The sequence below is a fragment of the Falco cherrug genome, chromosome 3, assembly GCF_023634085.1.
Source record: "Falco cherrug isolate bFalChe1 chromosome 3, bFalChe1.pri, whole genome shotgun sequence".
In the NCBI taxonomy this organism is placed as follows: domain Eukaryota; kingdom Metazoa; phylum Chordata; class Aves; order Falconiformes; family Falconidae; genus Falco; species Falco cherrug.
Genome location: NC_073699.1, coordinates 109306898 through 109321152, shown reverse-complemented (window position 1 = coordinate 109321152; position 14255 = coordinate 109306898). Strand labels below are relative to the sequence as shown.

Genomic DNA, 14255 nt, shown 5'->3' with positions numbered 1-14255 from the left:
AAACGTACTGCTTGGTGAGACTACACTCTCTGTCACGTCAGTACAAGTAGTGTGGCTCCAATGAGGCCACGTGGCACTACTCTAGATTTACATCAAAGCAAGAAAGGAGGATCTGGCTCATATCACATTAATATTAACGCATCAAATTCCCAGTTCTGTTCCCACTGAATCAGTGATAAAATTCTTATTCTCTTCCACTGGAGCAAGGCAAGGCTGTTGAGCAACTCTGAAGTCCCACATCTCCCAGGTATTGTTTCTGTGGACTAGTAATGCTAAAATCCTCGAAACTGGAGTAGCCCTCAAGGCACTAATTCAGACAAGCACTAAAGCACCTTCTTCACTGATACCCAGAGACAACATGTACTTGTAGGAAAGCCTGTGGTTTTCTGCTGTGCTGACTCAGGACTATAAATACTTCTCTTAAGTTCACACAATAAAAGCCAACTGAGCTAGTAAGTTTTAAAAAGTTACCACTCCTCAGCTCCATATGACAATGGACCCACGACTAGTCTGTGACCGGTGTGGGACACTTGAAGCAAACATTTCTTGCTTCTTATTTGCCATGAGATCCCACCTGTGCAGGATTTGACCCTTTAGCTCATCCGAGGGACAGGTGTTCCTTTAAGATGTAGTAACTTGACTGCTGGAAACCCTAGGAAGCTTTTTGCCTTTCAAAAGCTTTTGCCAGCCTCTTTGCCACAAGGGACAGGTAACGTATGGAATTCACTCGTTTGGCTGCAAGAAAATACATAACTGCCTCTGACGCTTGGTGTGGAACAAGTAAAATTTGGGTGTCTCTTTTGCTGCTAGCTGCCAGAGCGTCACCTTACCTCCGTCCAGGAGGAACGGCATACCGCTCCCACCGGGACCAATGCCACTGCCACTCCATGGGCCACCTGTTAGCGGATGCTGCATAGAGATGTGGCTGGCACCTAGAGGAAGGTGGACGGAATATGAGGGGAGTTCATCGTCACAAACACAAAAAAAGAAAAATTGTCCGCAGTAAGACTTGCTAAAAAAAGGAGAAAAAAAAATTAAAAGCCAAAACAAAAACCAGAAAAAAAGCCAATGGAATGCATAGTCTGGGCGTAAAAGACGTTGGGAAAAAATCCCATCCACCAGAATGCAAACACCAGGGACTGACTGGATAGGATATTAAAATAATCAGTGCAATAAAAGAGCAACGGGTTGGAATTTGTGCAACTAACTCCCCGTCACTCTTCTGAAATATTTACCCTCTCTCCAGTGAGGCCGATACCGTGCCTTGGGTCTGGTGCAATGCACATGCCCTAGAAGAGCTGGGAGGCCAAGCGTGCCCGGAGCAGACACTTTGTACTTACTGCGTGGGCCAGAGCCAGCCCCGGTGTCGAAGTAGGAGAAGAGAGAGTCCAGCTCGTCAGGGCAGAAGAGGGAATCTCGACGGAACTTCCTCTCCAGCGTAGCTGCTATTTTATACAGCAAGATGTTGAAATACATAGTTAATAACACGCAAATGAACAAGCGGGACACATTCTACAGCTGTATTTCCACAGGCTGAGCTTGCCTGTCCAATGCACCCCACGTGTCCAGTGCCATACTCATGCCCCTGTACACCAAAACGTGTAACACTGAGCTGACCACAGGTGGTGACACGCCGCAGACCGAGTCACCCCACAGCGTTTTGAGCAGCCGGAACCCTTCGTATGCACGGCCTCCCTTACAGACCAAGCAGGTAAAACCACAAGGATTTGAAACTTATTAAAAAGCAGAAAGCTGGAATACAAACAGAAGTGCACAAAGCAAGCTTAGAAGCTGCTGGATCACCCTGGTGTAATAATCTCCTCCTTTAGCCACACGAACCTCCTTAAACAGATGGAAAGCATTAGGAAATGGCTCTAACGACCTGTCAACTGTGCAACAGCATGTTTGCTTATGTTTCTGGAAGGCTTGCAGATCCTAGAGAGAGACAGGGCTGCACACATTCGGGCAGCCGCGCACACACCTACGAAGGGCAGTGGGCAGGTGAGCCCAGCTCACTGGGGACCGGGGCCAGGGGGGTTCCTACCTGATGACAACATGGCTGGTGACGCGTTGCCTGCTTCGTGGCGGTACTTCCTCCGAGCCGTGGGTGCTTTCGTGGTGCTGTTGTGTCTCTGGCACTTCTTCACGCACCAGCGTCGAGGTTTCCGCTCGTTCTCTGTTAGAGCCTCCCCATTCGGCAGCTTCTTCAGGAATTTCTTCTCCACATACTTCACTTTGATCCAGGCTTCCTTGTCCTGCCTAAGAGAACACCAGTGTAAAGCTGTGCACAGGGTCACACAGTTCACCTAAAGCAAACAGCCACAAGGAGATGGAGCTGCTCTGGGTCATTTTTTCAACCTGGTTCGGAGTCCTAATAATCATTGAGGCCTGTATTAAGCAAGGAGGGTTTCTCAAACCTGAAAATATCTCCCATTTCAAAGCAAAACTAAGAAGTGCAGGGTGCAGCCAAGAGTGGAGTGACACGTTCAGCCCTAGGCAACACCGTAGCTTCAGTTACAGGTATTCAAAAGGTCTCAGAGCAGGCGCAAACCCAGCAAGCCCTGGTTCCCAAGCACGTTTCACCAGGTTGCTGGTTGGTAATACCCCACTAGCCTTTCTGAGAGCCAAGCTCAGGCTAGCTACAGGGGGAGTGGGTTGGCATAGGTGCACCTGAGGTATTTTGGGCCAGCCACACTCTTAACCTGGCTTTCCGGAGAGCGTAGGGTACTGGGTTTGCTGTGTGGATGGAGAGCTTTCCACAGGACTGAGAGGACCAGTGTGCGCACTCGAACTCACCTGGAGCTCCCTGCTGTTGGTTTCTTAAGTCCCAGCTCTTCACACTGCGCCTCATAGATCTGATTCATGGTACTGTTCCCCAGCTCGCACATCAGCTGCAATACAAGGGAATGAATGAAATCCTCAGGGAGGAGTTACCGTCCCTCTAGACTAGCCTGCCACCAAGTACGACTCCCTCCAAGCCCACCACATGTCTATCCCTGGCTGTTAAAACCCAGCACTCACTTTCAGTAACTCTGGCTCCCAGGAGTCCAGTGTGAGAGATCGGACCTTGGAGCAGTGAACACCCAGGCTCCTATTTATGCAAAAGGAAGAAAACTGATATGGTTACATCCCTCAGAACAGAAGTTCTCACCTGCCATAAGACGAAGAAGATCAATCCAGTTCTTACGTATTTATCTATACAGATGTAGCTACAGCAGCGAGTTTTATGCCTGTGCATACACAGATGTACCTGCACACACACAGGTACCGCAGCAAGCGATTACTTTTGGATCTATCTGTACAAACGTTATAGTCAGTCGTAATTCAGACCCCACCGTTTTTCCCAGCAGCTTGCAATCCGTCCCTGGCTGACAGCACAGAGCACACACGCACGCAGTACCTGTGAATACCGGAGCACTCAATGCACAGCAGAATGCCCAGGTTGATACTGGCCCAGCGAGGATCCGGCTGACCACAGTCACAGCACTGGTCATTCCCAGGGATGCTCTGCACTCTCTGCAAGATGGTCTCTCCTTTCACACTGCGCTCCCGGGAGTCAGTAGCAGAATCAATGCTGCTAGTTGATGGGGAAGCAGTCCGGTCCAGTCTCTGCAGGGAAAAAAAGGGTTCCAGGATTCTGCAAAGCACTGTGGAACGGACCAGAGCTTTGCATAGCAGAGGGATGGATAGGAAGCATTACCCAAAGAATAAACTAGGCCTAGTTTAATGAGGGCTGTCCTCATTAATTTGTATTGTTGCCACAAGACTGTGCTGCAGCCCAGCCCAGCCCCGGCAGCGCGGGCAGCATGCAGACTATTGTCTGGCAAACTACTTGCTATCAAGTGCCTTGCTTGCACTTGTCCCAGCTAGGGAGCAAGCTCTTCCCAAGGGAAGATAATTCCTAGGGGAACATCAATCCAGAGTGATGGCAAGCAAATGAAGGTGTCAGGACAACACCGATCTGAAGCCTTGCCTTCCCCCCAGCCCAGATCTATAAGCATGGCTTTGGTTAGTAAATGATTGTTGCTTCTGAGTTAGCACTGACACCAGCTCCCCTCCTCGGGAGCAGAAGAGTATTTCCAAATGGTCCACCCACACTGGACCTGCCACAGCGTGAAAGCCCACTATCAGGGCTCTGAGACACAATTATGGATCTTTTGTGACACCCTCACTCACTTCAATATAGTAGCTGTCAGGACTCTCCCGGTATGCAGAAGCAATGCTAGCTTGAACAGCCTGAATCCAGGCCTGACGCAGCTTCTCCGAGTCAGCCTGCAGCATGCAGCTCCTGCCAAGGAAGGAAAGGAATTGGAAAGAGCAAAAGGACAGGGTGCATGTTTTGGTCAAAACTGTTGCACTTCATCCTCAGCGTAGATGTTCCAGTGGGGGCAGCATCTTGGTTTGACAGGTAAAGGGGCAAAAATGAATCCTACAAGCTTGCGCTGTCAGAGATGTTCCCTTTTAAAAAACTCCAGGCAGGTCTGCTAGCTGCTTTGAAAAGCTGCCCTTTGCCCATTTCACTGTCTAGATGTACATTAGGTATGCATGGCCAAGCTCTGGCTTATGCTGATGTCTCACAAACTTCACGGGGAGTCTGCAGTACAGGCAACAGTATCTCCCGATAACATTTAACAGCCCAGGGCAGCACCTGCTCAAATCTACGATCTCTCACAGTTCCGTGCACAGCCCAGCTCCCCTGAGGATGGCCTAGGGAAGCCACCAAACTTACTTGGTAGGTGAGACGACCTCAAAGCAAAACCTCCTCTCTATGTCTTCACACGGCTTGACAGTACAGAGCCGCAGGTCCTCCACCACTACCGTGAGGGCATCCTGGAAGGGTGAGAATAGGTGGCTTTGTTGGCTCCCTGAATCCCTGTCATAATCAGGCCTCCCAGAAAACTCCTTCCCCAGCCCTGCTGGTTAGCATACGTGGAGTCTAGAGAGAGCCGAGCCAGCCCACCACTGGATAAGGAGGGCAACAGGAGGGGGTTATACAGAACCAAAGCACGGGACAACACGCACGTGAAGCGGCAGGCTTCGCGGGGACTTCAGCTTCCTCTGCTGAACGTGAATATTTACATCACCAACACCATCTGCTGCCACTTAGTTCTCAGTACAGTCTAACTCTGGAGCACAGTAACACTTGAACGGGCTTGCTGTCCCTCTGACCCAATCCCCCTCCCCCACTCCTCCCACCCCATTCCCTTGCCACGGTGCAGAAGTCCCCCAGCAAGGTAGACCAGGACACCAGACAAGCTGGCTAACCTGCCAGTATCAGCCGCGGTAGCCTCACTGACCTTTAGCTTTTTCTGGTACACCAGCTGACTGTTCTGGATGGAGAACCACCTCCTGAGGGAAGACAGACACACAGACATCAGAAGAAGCACCCAGCAGAGCTACAGAGAGGCATTCTGCTCTGTGGCAGAGCAGGATAGCTCTCCATTTAAAAAAAACAAAATAAAATAAAAAAGCGTAGTTTGTTCCAAGAAGCTGGAAAGTAACATCACAAGAAAAGCTCGCACGTCTCCAGTGCCCTCCCTCGGAGGGCAAACAAAGGATTTACAGCCTTAAGGAACGACTCCTGGCGCCGAGATGCTGCGATGGCAAGTGTTCTAGATATGTCAATGTAAAGCAAGAAGGAAGCAAAGACAAGAAACAAAGGAATCGGGCAGTCCCATCTTACTGCCTACGATTTCTGGGGCAGAAGGCTGTGTGTGCAGACTGACCCTGGCGCAGGTAGTAAATCCAGTGCCTGTGGGACATGTTGCACTCGTTAGGGCATACTTGCATACGTGCACAGTGGGCGTACTTGACATTTACTGGCTAAGTTGGATGACTTGCACGTGCCATGCCAGATACAGCGTGCCTACTGCCTCTCCAAGCAGGCTGTCCTAAGGCAAGCCAGAAATCCCTTAACATCATCAATAAACTTCCAGGTAGGAAAAAGAAAAATCCACCTCAGAAAACCCTGCTGACTGGCAGCTCTACAAACACCGTTGGAGAAAATAATAGGAATGGGTTGCACATCTTGCTGTTTATACAGGCGATGCTACCCACCAGGCAGGTTTTTGGGACAACCTTCAGGAGGCCAAGAGATGCTAAAGGTCCTGCTCCCTGTGGCTGCGGTATGGACAGGTGTGCGTGAAGGGAATCTGCCTTCTTAGGAGGCAAGAAATCACCAGCTAGCAGCTTTCCATTAAAATACAAGTGACAGAAGGTCCGTGCGCTGCTTATAGCAGAGGTAATTCCCCGGTGTCTTAATCTTCGGTGCTAAATCCAAACCCCCGTCCCTCCCTCATCATTCTAAGATACAAGCTAAGATTTAGCAACCTGATCATCTTCATGGAGGGCAATGGAAACGGTTTCAGGAATACCTGAGCATAAAGAGTCAAAGAGGCTTTGCAGCAAGATGTTATTTAGAGCATGTATTACATTCTCTGTTTGCAAAAGAACGAGGCTCCCTGGGAAAATGAGACAAGACAGGGTTCTCTTTCTTTTATCATTGCTGAAACGTTAAACAGATAAAAGACAACAAAAGGACTTGACATGCCTGGGGAGAAATGGGAAAATACAGGTAACTGGAGGCCATCCCATCCATGTGGGAGCCCGTTTTGATGAGCTGATATGCTTCTGCATCATTCTGAGATGCTTTGACAGTAGCAGTCTATGCTCCAGGAGCTCTGCTGTCACACCAAGCTGGGCAGAACGTTTCTCTGTCAGGTTCTGGTCGCTGCTGCTGCAACTCACAGCTGTGCTCTCCTGCTCGCCACCCCAGAGCAGGCGCTTCTGCCTGGCGCTGGCTCCCAGCCCCACGGATTTTGCCGTTCTCTCTGCCTGCTCCCTCCCGCTCACACGAGGGGGAGGCACTAACAGTGAAGAGCTGGGTGACGGAGAAGGTGATGAGTAGGCTACGGAGCCGTGAACAGCCTAGACAGATATGGCAAGGAGTAGGTGGGACTGAGGAGAAAGAGATGCCTGTGGGGAGGCTACAGGCTCTCCATGACTGGAATGTAGGAGGACAGCTGGGATTTGGGGGACACTGAAAACCTGGAGCCCTTGACACTAACATTGCTTCAGACATCAGGAAAACCAGGAAGTCCCAGACGGTCATGGACAGGTGCCCTTTGGTGGGACCCACGAATTCACAGCCAGGGTTGCTGCTCAGAGAAGCGAGCTGCCTGGAACTGTTCCTCTCTATCACAAGAGTCAAGCACAGGTCTTGACATTAACTTGACAAACTTTGAAACGACCTGCTACTCCACATAAACCAGTGGTGTCAGTGAAAGGAGCCATGCTACAGACCAAGGCTTTGCTTAGGAAACACCAAGCAGGAAATTCTAAAAAAGATTGATAAAAATTCAGCTAAGATACCTTTCCAGTGCAACAGCTTGTGAGCACGGAAATCACAGAATCATTTAGGTTGGAAAAGACCTCTGAGATCATCAAGTCCAACCATTACCCCGCACTGCCAAGCCCACCTCTAAACCACATCCCTGAGCATCACATCTGTGTTTTTTAAACACTCCCAGGGATGGTGACTCCACCACCTCCCTGGGCAGCCTGTGCCAGGGCTTCACCACCCTTTTGGTGAAGGACTTTTCCTAATATCCCATATAAACTCCGCCCTGGTGCACCCTGAGGCCATTCCCTCTTGTCCTGTCTATTATCTGGGAGAAGGGACTGACCCCCCCTGTCTACAGCATCCTTCCACGTAGTGGTAGAGAACCAAACGCTGATGCACTGTGTTGTAGCTGCTGTTGTGGTTTCTGGTTCCTCCAAGCACAAACTTAGTACTTAACTGTCAGGGGACTGGACAGCCTGAGGGGTAACAAAATTCTACCAGATTTGACTGGAATCTCCTTAGTACTAGGGGAAGCTTCAGAAAGAAGGAATCACTTATCTAACCAATGCAGGGATCTCTAATAATTTCAAGTGTTTCTTCCATGCAAATACAGGCAGTTTCTGTGCATAGCACAAACTGTTCACTGAACCATTTAGTGTTTATTTATTCCAATGTCTAACAGCAGCACATTTCAGCCTTGCTGGGGTGTATACACTGAATGTATCCCACAGCCAAGTAAAGATCCCTTAATACCGTATCATCTCCCTGTTAGGTGAGATGAGGAAATGTAGGTCCAGAAGGCATTGATCTCATGCATTAGAAACTCACGGGAAGAGCTTGAATCCTTTTGCACAACCGTGTATGAAACCCTCAAGGGAAACTAAACACACAAATATCGAGCAAGGCTAGAACACGAAACCTTTGCTTCCACTTCCCCAAGGTCTCTGGCAGCCGCAGAGACTCCTGCTGATTGCAGGAGGCATGTGTGCCTGGTATTCCCAGTGACCTATCAGATGAAATATTTATAAATTATTAAGAGCACGGTCAGTGCCATTTCTCAGCTCCAGCAGCACAGTTGATATTTCCAATCTCGCATATCTCCCTGCCTCAAAACAGACAGGTTTGATACCCATGCCATATACTGCTGCATTAGGGTATTTCTCTTAATTGTTATAAATTTACAGCTTCCCTAGGGCAAGACGTGATCTGCAGTGCCCCATCATCCCTACGTGGAACCTGGTCATTCTTCCACTGTGGAAGGCACACCTTTTTTTTTCCCCTGGCATCTGCTAAGATGCAGCAAAACATGAACTGGCTCATTCCATGATGCAGCTTAGGAGAAACCTACAGCTTCACAGAAAGGAGCATACCTGCTTTTGAACAGGAAAATAATAATCATATAGACTACACAGCACCTAGCTCTTTTACTGATTAACATATGTCTCCAACACACCAGTATCAAAGACTTGCTGGCTCTGCAAGCTCAGCACGTGAGTTATAATATGCTGGTAGAAAATTTATGTGGTCTTAAAACATCAGTGCAATGAAGCGGATTCTTACTTTTCTTTTGCTCAGAGATGACTTCGCGTAGGGCTACATTAATCTCTTGAGATACTGCTTCTCTCAGGAGCACTTACTCATCTGCAGTTATGCTAACACAGCTTCAGGTTCTGATCTTACTGGCAGCTGACAGGTTCTGAGCAGAATCACAGTCACTTTGGTCGAAAGGGACCTCTTCAGTCCAACCCTCCTGCTCAAGCAGGGCCAGGCAGAGCACTGCCCAGGACTGTGCCCAGGTGGTTGTTTAATATCTCCACAGACGGAGACTTCACAACCTCGCTGGGCAATCCTCACAGTGAAAAAGCAGTTTCTTGCGTTCTGATGCAATGTCACATTTTTTATATGTGCCTCTTTCCCTGTCACTAGGCATTGCCGAAAAGTCTGGCTCCCTCTTTGTTCCCTCCCATCAGGAATTTTTACACATTGACAGGGTCCCGTCCCACCCCACCCCCGAGCCTTTCTTCTCCAGGCTGAACAGTTCCAGCTCTCAGCTTTTCCTCATATGAGAGACGTTCCAGCCCCTTAATCATCTTTGTGGCCCTTCACTGGATCCCCTCCACTAAGTCCACATCTCTCTTGTGCTGGGGAGCTCAGAGCCAGACACAGTACTCCAGATGTGGCCTCACCAGCACTAAGTAGAGAGCGAGGACCACCTCCCTCAACCTGCATGCAAAACGCTCCTAAAAGAAAAGCCTTTGTATGCAAAAACTATCAAACCAACCTCATTTGAACTATTTAGCTTTTAGCTACTTAGCTCAGAATCCTTCCAGTGGTGATAACAGTTGCTAAGATCTCACTGAAAGTTAAGTGTGCTGCTGTGGGGGCAGTTAGTTGTATGCAGAGGTTTAGCCCAAATATCAAATGGAATATGAGTTTTACTCACCGATTCCATGTTTTGAAGGCATTGCTAGCTCTCTTGAAGAGGTAGCCTTCCATCACCACTCCATTTGGGGCATCTACATTAAACTCCACCTTTGAGTCATCACAGGAGAAGTCCTGCAAATAGAAAGAGACTGAGACTCTAACATGACTGCACTCTCTAGGACCAAGATGGAGATGAGCCTAATCAAAACATCAAGAAGAAAAAAAAAACATCTACGTCAAAACGCGAAGGTTCAGGCAGAGCTTTCAGAGCATATCCCTATGCCTTAGTGCAGCCGTGAACAGCAGTCACAAATCATCCTCATTCCAGCAAGCTTATCTGTTTGCAGGGAAGTGTTATACATGCTTTATTTCCCCCTCTGGTAGCTGATAAGGAGAAAGGCAAGTTGCTTATCATCATGAGGGCTAAAAATTCCCAATATTTGGGTCAGTCTAAAGCAATAAAGGTGCTTTTCACTGGCCAAGTGAGTGAGCAATGCTGCTGCACCTCTCTGTTCTGCAAGGAGCCAGGAGCAGAACAAACCCCAGCTTCTTTACACAGGGCGAACAGGCATAATGATTTCTAGAGGGGAAGACTTATCAATTCCATTTTCATTAGCTATCATCATACGCCACCTCCAATCTGAGCTCACTCAATTCTCTATGCTATGCTACCAGTCAGAGCTGATTTTTCAGGTTTGCCACTGATTCATCAGATAGATCTCACGGATTCTGACAGCTGGCGAGCAAGACACAGAGCAGAGGGAATAGCAGCTGCTCTCACAGAACATGGGATCCTTTTCCCTGGGGAATAGTCTGCCTCCTTCCCAAGAGAAACTAGGTCATGAAACCTAAACGACTTTCCCCTCTAACCTGCGGAATTAAGGCACATTGTCTCTTTGCACGCCGATTCCACTCCAATGATGCATGCTACCCACACCTCCCCCTCTCTGGAGTGCAAATATTTCTCCCTGTACTACTTGGTTCAAAGACAAAACAGCGCAGTGCAAACAGCCCCATTAAGTTAAGTGCCTTTCCTAGCTCAGCGTATGAAGACCCTTGTGATGCTGTGTTGCTAGGCAACATGCACTTCACTCTCATTAAGATGAGTTATTTTCATGTTCAGAGATGCACGCTTGCCTGGGAGGTGTCACAATAATAATAATACTACTGATACAGAAGGAGGAGATATAATGGGACAGGACTGAGTCATTCCTTGGAAAGACAGCATGATGCCCAATTAGACACTGGAAACTGCTATAAGGCACCCAATTAAGAGTCCTGCTCAGCCCTAAATTTTCTTGCCATTAGAGGGTGAATCCCATGGGGGTCCTCTTCTGCAGATGTCTTTTATGTACATATTGCAATCAAAGGCTCGAGGGAATTTTCCTCTAACTCACAGAGAGTTGCATCTGTGATTTTTGCAGAGCTGCTCCACAGTGACAATTCTACAGTCAATGCGAATCCGCGTTGTCTTGCAATAAATAATTCAAATATCCAAAAACGTGGAGCTTGTTGAAAAGCGCACAGCAAGCGTAGGGCCGAACCCTTCCGAGCACATCTTAAAAATGACCACTTAGCTGGATCTTGCTTTGTAGAAGAGGTAAAAATAAGGGGGAGGGTCTAAATATCATCACCTGACTTCTTCAGCTGTCCTTAGATAATGAAGCTGTGTGACGGTAAGAAGGATATATTGCCGATGAGTGCGGGAGGAACAGATGGGCCATATGCGTCACTACAGTAAATCCACTAAAAACCAGCGGAGTCAAGCCAGGTGTGAATTTAACCTCGCTGAGGCTGTATTGTATGACACCTCTCTACCGACCCGAATGGCTCAAGCAGACGAGCTGAAGGCGCATGGGTTGTTCCTTGCCTTTGAAAGGACTCCAGCATGCACCAAGCCCAAAAAAGAGAAAATGACACACAAAACCCACCAAGTGCATATGAAGCTAAGAGAGAGCCATCTGGATGATGTCCAAACATAAAAACACATTACTGGGAAGAATGGTTTGTGTTTGTATTTCTCTTCCTTGTCTCGTTGGTTAGGAAACATCCCCAGGCCAAGTGCTGCTCATATTTTTGCTGGTGTAATTCCTGAGCAACTCCACTGCTATCAACAGAACTACTGAAGGGCAGCTGAGGGCAGAATACATTGACCTGAGTTGTAAGTGGGTTTTTGCTTTCCACTTGCTGGTTTGAAAGCGTCTGCATTAATATCTTTCTTCTCATCCCTATGGATATGTCTCTTGGAACGTATTACTTTATATAACAAAAGGAGAGATACGAGGGATAAGGACCAGTCTGCCTTTTACGCCCAGGGCACGCAGCAGTCTGATCCTCAGGGGAACTTGGTTCCATTCCATCCTACGCTGCTTGGAAGCACCTGAAGTCTTTGCTCCAAAATTATTGAGAGTGTTGAAAGGCTAAGTAAAGGGGAGAGTGAAAAAAATCCAGTAATTAACCCCTTGATCAGTATCATTTTTCCTCTCTCAGCCAGGCAAAGGCCAGAAGAGGGATGTACAGAAATGGCCTGAGTAGCTGAAAGGCAAAATCACAGCAAGTGCAATTGTGAAACTTCCAGCACACCAGAGCAAGCTTAAACTACAGGCTTAATGGATTCCTAAGCACATCATCTTGCTGCAGCCCACAAAGGGAACTTTCTTACCACAACCACTGAAAAAAGGAGAAATTTCTGGGAAAAAAGTTACAAGAACATCTGTTGAAACCTGCTTCCAGGTCAAAGCTAGCTTAGAAACTGTCCGAGGGGATGGATCACTTTGCCAGCGGTGTCAAAACATCATGACAGTGTGTGGCCACAGCTGGATGCACGCAGATGGGTGACAATGAACGCCCTTACCTGGGTGGCCTCCCCTTGGGGTGTCCCTCTATCTGTTCTACTCACTGACACAGATTTTAACCCTGTTCTTCCACAGAACTGAGTAGAAAGGTCCTGGCTGACAGGACACACATCACAAACTGTGCCCCCCGCCAGTCCCTCTGTGACCCTCACGGGGAGGCAGGGCACAGAACTGGGAAATCCAACCCTTCCAGCCCCGCAAGCCAAGCCACGATGTCTGGAAGGTGCTGGTGAAGAAGGAACACGTCACCCACTCCACAACATTCCAAGTAGGTTTCTTGATTCAAATCTTACCCTTGATAAAGCAGGGTAAGAGAGTGAACATAGATGATTTCTCTTGTCCCCTCTTTTTCCATTTTCTGCTATACATGAGATTGTACTTTAAATGAGATTATTATTTTAATGCATGATTTTAATAAACTACCTTTTGCAATGATGGGAAGCATTTGGTAGTGTACATGGAGTAGGCAAGTCTGCTCTAAATGAGTTTGGACTGATTAATTAAGCCTGCATTTAGCACCTCGTTGTCTCTGTAACATGAAAAAAATGCTTGACATGGGAAACGCTTCGTAGGATTGGGATCTGAATGGCTTTGGCTGCAACCGCATACACGGTCCAGATCAGTGACTGTGCTGAATCACACATGGGTAAAATAAATCTGACATGTTCCAAAAGAAGAAATCAGATCGCTGTCATCACCTGCTTCTCTTTCCTTCACTGGTTTTCAGTCACACCAATTTTGTCTCACTGTCCCATCCCCTTCCCGGTCCTGTCACTCTGAGTTTACACACGAGGCTGCCTGGGAACTGATATTCTTTTAAAAATGACATCACAATGGTTTCCATGGGAGCACACCAAATGATGCTGAAGCAACAATGAAGTAACACACTCCAAGAGACACATCCATAGGGATGAGAAAAAGGACATTAATGCAGATGCTTTCAAACCAGCAAATGGAAAGCAAAAACCCAGCACAGGCGCAAACAGATCCATGAAAGAAAAAAGAAAAGGGGGGGGGGGGAGGGAAAAAAAAGGAAAAACCCCTATTTGAAGGTTGCCTCATGGCCCACTCAGTTAGGAACTCCCCCGTCCATCTCCACACAGCACACCCGAAGACTGCTTGCATTGCAGATGCCAGACAAACTCTTCCGATTGCTCCTGCAAAGGAAGCATTTTGTGCAGAGAAGATGGCTGATGAAATGAAATAAAACCTCCAGCTTCTAATGTGAAAAGCGAAGGTGCCCCTCATCAGCCTGGAATCCTTGGCAGGGGGGAGACTTCAGAGTAAGGAGCCCTGCCCAAAAGCACACCCGCTGAAGTAGGAAAGTCTTGTTTATGGGCTCATTCCCATCCCAAAGGGAACATCACCTGGCTGAGAACAGAGAGAACCTCTCTCTAAAATACCAAGATTTCCTTAAAATTCTTTGAAATACAATCACTGTGGCAATGGCCCTCCCTGAAAAGCCACAGCATTACTCCCTCAGTGCATCAATGCAATGTGGACATAACAACACTGTCCTTTTCCGTACAACATTTTGATTTCTACTGATAGAAAATACTGTCAGAACCAGGCAATCACGACCAGTGAATCATTACAGTCCAGGTGGGTTTAGATATTCAGAGAAATATATCTTA

The 14255-nt window shown here is 47.8% G+C and overlaps 1 protein-coding gene across 6 annotated transcripts in view; it reads right to left on the bottom strand.

Moving 5' to 3' along the window:
• ACAP3 (ArfGAP with coiled-coil, ankyrin repeat and PH domains 3) overlaps positions 1–14255 on the bottom strand; it is a 96757-nt gene that overhangs the window by 9818 nt on the left and 72684 nt on the right. For 2 of the 6 annotated variants that reach the window (XM_055706262.1, XM_055706264.1), the window contains exons 11-19: positions 9786–9898; positions 5298–5349; positions 4730–4830; positions 4177–4288; positions 3401–3609; positions 3022–3091; positions 2797–2891; positions 2045–2259; positions 1341–1442 (exon numbers count right to left, since the gene is read on the bottom strand). In XM_055706262.1, the coding sequence (XP_055562237.1) occupies positions 1341–1442; positions 2045–2259; positions 2797–2891; positions 3022–3091; positions 3401–3609; positions 4177–4288; positions 4730–4830; positions 5298–5349; positions 9786–9898 (1069 nt within the window). Of the gene's footprint in view, positions 1–830; positions 933–1340; positions 1446–2044; positions 2260–2796; positions 2892–3021; positions 3092–3400; positions 3610–4176; positions 4289–4729; positions 4831–5297; positions 5350–9785; positions 9899–14255 lie in introns of all 6 variants that reach the window. The other 4 variants (XM_055706261.1, XM_055706263.1, XM_055706260.1 and 1 more) reach the window with 3 other exon arrangements.